At 35.1% G+C, this 2,881-nt stretch overlaps 1 protein-coding gene across 1 annotated transcript; it reads right to left on the bottom strand.

Moving 5' to 3' along the window:
- Positions 1 to 483: 483 nt before the first annotated feature.
- LOC107289063 (olfactory receptor 1052-like) lies at positions 484 to 1,422 on the bottom strand. The gene has a single exon (XM_015817755.1). It carries the CDS (start codon positions 1,420 to 1,422, stop codon positions 484 to 486), a length of 939 nt encoding a protein of 312 aa, XP_015673241.1.
- Between the last annotated feature and the right edge of the window lie 1,459 nt (positions 1,423 to 2,881).

Genomic DNA, 2,881 nt, shown 5'->3' with positions numbered 1-2,881 from the left:
GGAGAAAGAAAGAAACTCAGAAAGGAAACCTGCAAATTTTGTAGGGTATAAAAAAGACAATGGGAAATCTGTACTGTCAGACATGCAAGATTCTGGTAATGTAGCCTTACAATGATGTCAGATTAGCTCCTCTGGTCATGCTTCCAGTCTGCTCTACTTGGGAACTCTGACATCAATTTTGCAAGTCATATACTCTCTTTCAAAGAAAGGAATTTCAGGTATACATCTGATCTGCTATCTTCCGAGTATCTGGAAGCAGCATTGTTGAAACATCAGCATCAAGAAGATACACACATGACCAATTTGCAGACAGCCATGATAAAATTAATAAAACAACTGAGACAGAATTTTACTCAAAAAATAAACATAAAAGTTTTTTTTTAATGAGACACAATGATATGAACCATTTGCTTCTAGAATAGATTTTATATAAAGCTAAAGTTTGGTAAAAACACACACACACACACACACACACACATACTATCACATATTTTGAACATGAAATTTTCCTCTTAGGATATTTCTGAAGGCACCCCTTACTTCCTGGTTCCTCATGCTGTAAATTAATGGGTTGAGCATGGGGGTCACCATTACATAGAACACTGAGGCTATCTGGTCTAGATTATAATTTGGTCTAGAGCTTGGCCGTGCATACATAAAGCTAAAACATCCATAGAAAATGGTGATGACCATGAGATGAGAGGTACAAGTGGAGAAGGCTTTCCTACGGCTCATGGCAGAGTGCATCTTTAAAATAGTAACCAAGATATAAGTGTAGGAGGTGAGAATAGTCAGATTTGTTGTTATTAAATTGAAGCCAACAAATACAAACATCAGCAAGTAATTAAGACTGATATCTGAGCAGGAAAGAGCTAAAAGGGGAGGACCCTCACAATAAAAACTCTTAATGATGTTTGGGCCACAGAAGGACAGCCTAGTTGCAGCCATTGTGTGAATGAAAGCATTAATGATCCCAGCAATGCAGGAAATTGTTATCAGCTGAACACACTTTCTTTGGGACATTATCATCAAGTAGAGTAGAGGACTGCAGATTGCCACGTAGCGATCATAGGCCATCACAGCTAGGAGGTAGACCTCTATGGTGCTAAGTAGCGCATAAAAGTAAAGCTGAGTAAGACAACCTCCATAGGAAATAATCTTCTTCTCTTTTAAAAGATTGGATAGGAATTTTGGGGTGACACAGGATGAGTAACAAATATCCAAAAAAGATAAGCTGGTAAGGAAAAAGTACATTGGTGTGTGGAGAGAAGGACTAATTCTGATCAAGATAATCATGCTTAGGTTTCCCACCAGGGTGATGGCATAAACAGCTGAAAATATCCCAAAGAGGATCAGCTGCAACTGTGAGTCCTCTGTTAATCCAGTGAGTATGAATTCTGTCACCCATGTGATATTTCCCATGTAATCACAGTAACACTGTTGAACAACACTTCAGTCAATTTTCCATTGTTTTTCAAATATTTGTAATGTAGTCTGTGATCAGAGTCAATTTTTAACTTTCTAGCAAAAGAATGAGAAATTGGAAACATTTTGATAAAGAGCTCAAGTAGTAAAATGATGTTCAGTTCATAGTGAGCAATATCCAAGATGCTTAAATAATATTTTCTTCTTAATTACAACTAGGTTATCATACTTTAAATATTAGTTCAAAGTATAAACTAATATTACTGACTGGCTCAAGGTAGATTCAGCCTTCCATCCTTTCTAAGTTGGTAAAATTAGGACCCAGATTGTTGGGGGGCAATATGGTCATCCTGTAAACCTCTTAGAGAGGGCTGTAAAGCACTATGTAGCATTATATAAGTCTAAGTGCTATTGCTATTGCTAGTTTCTATGCAATGAAATAGTGTGTATTTTCTATGAGTTTGTGGAGTTCACAAGGCATCTCAATAAGGATCAGGGAAAGGTAATCATCTGTGAAGGACACATTGAATATAATCTACTACTTATTTTCAAAATAGTTCAAACCCATGAATGAATTTCTCCACTGGACTATTAAAGACAATTAATAACCATGAGAGTGCTATTGAAATCTTCAAGCTGAGGAACTCTCATCTACATGCTCTATGACTTGTAGAAGCTGATCTTTGTACTACAAGGACTCTTCATTTCTTGAGCTGATTCAATGAATTTTGAATAGCAAAGCCACACTGACTCTTGTGTCATAATTGACTCACCACTGTCAATCATATAGTTATGTGCCTTTCACATTGTCCATTAACATAATCAGCTGCACAGAGAAGCTGTTTTTCATTCCATAAAATATTTGTTTTGTTCTGTTGGGTATATTCTAAAAACTGTTTCTATAAAAAAAATTGGTTGAAGATTCACTTGTGAATAAATATAGTTCCCTTTTCAAGATCATTTTTGTGATGGCAGTACATCTATCTTTTGTTTGTTAGTCTTAGTTGCTTTTTTTGTACCACCCATTACTAAAATCTCATATTTTAAAATAAAAATTTTATATTTTATAAACTTAACACTTTTTTGTTTCATCTCAAAATACCTTATCTTCTATACCCAATGAGTAGATTTATTTCTCACTGAATTTTTAAACGACCTAATACATTATGGGTGTTTTTTTAAAAAAACTGTAGGTCTTGAGATGGCTTGGGGAATCCGTTTGTATGCTTACCATGCAAGCTTCGGCTGGCCCTTCTCTGACCATGCTGTCAATGCACCTTGAAATAATAATAACAAAATTTATATTGCTTTATAAACAAAACATTTATTTTGTTCCATCTCAAAATACCTTATCTTCTATAGATCACTGAACTTTTAAATTTCCTGATACATTAGGGTGGGTATTTTTTAAAAACTGGGGAATCAGTTTGTACACTTACCATGCAAGATTAATCTT

Source organism: Protobothrops mucrosquamatus, unplaced genomic scaffold (assembly GCF_001527695.2).
Source record: "Protobothrops mucrosquamatus isolate PMUCROS unplaced genomic scaffold, P.Mucros_1.0 scaffold635, whole genome shotgun sequence".
In the NCBI taxonomy this organism is placed as follows: Eukaryota; Metazoa; Chordata; class Lepidosauria; order Squamata; family Viperidae; genus Protobothrops; species Protobothrops mucrosquamatus.
The sequence above is the reverse complement of the archived record's forward strand: the minus strand, read 5'-3'. Positions and strand labels throughout refer to the sequence as shown.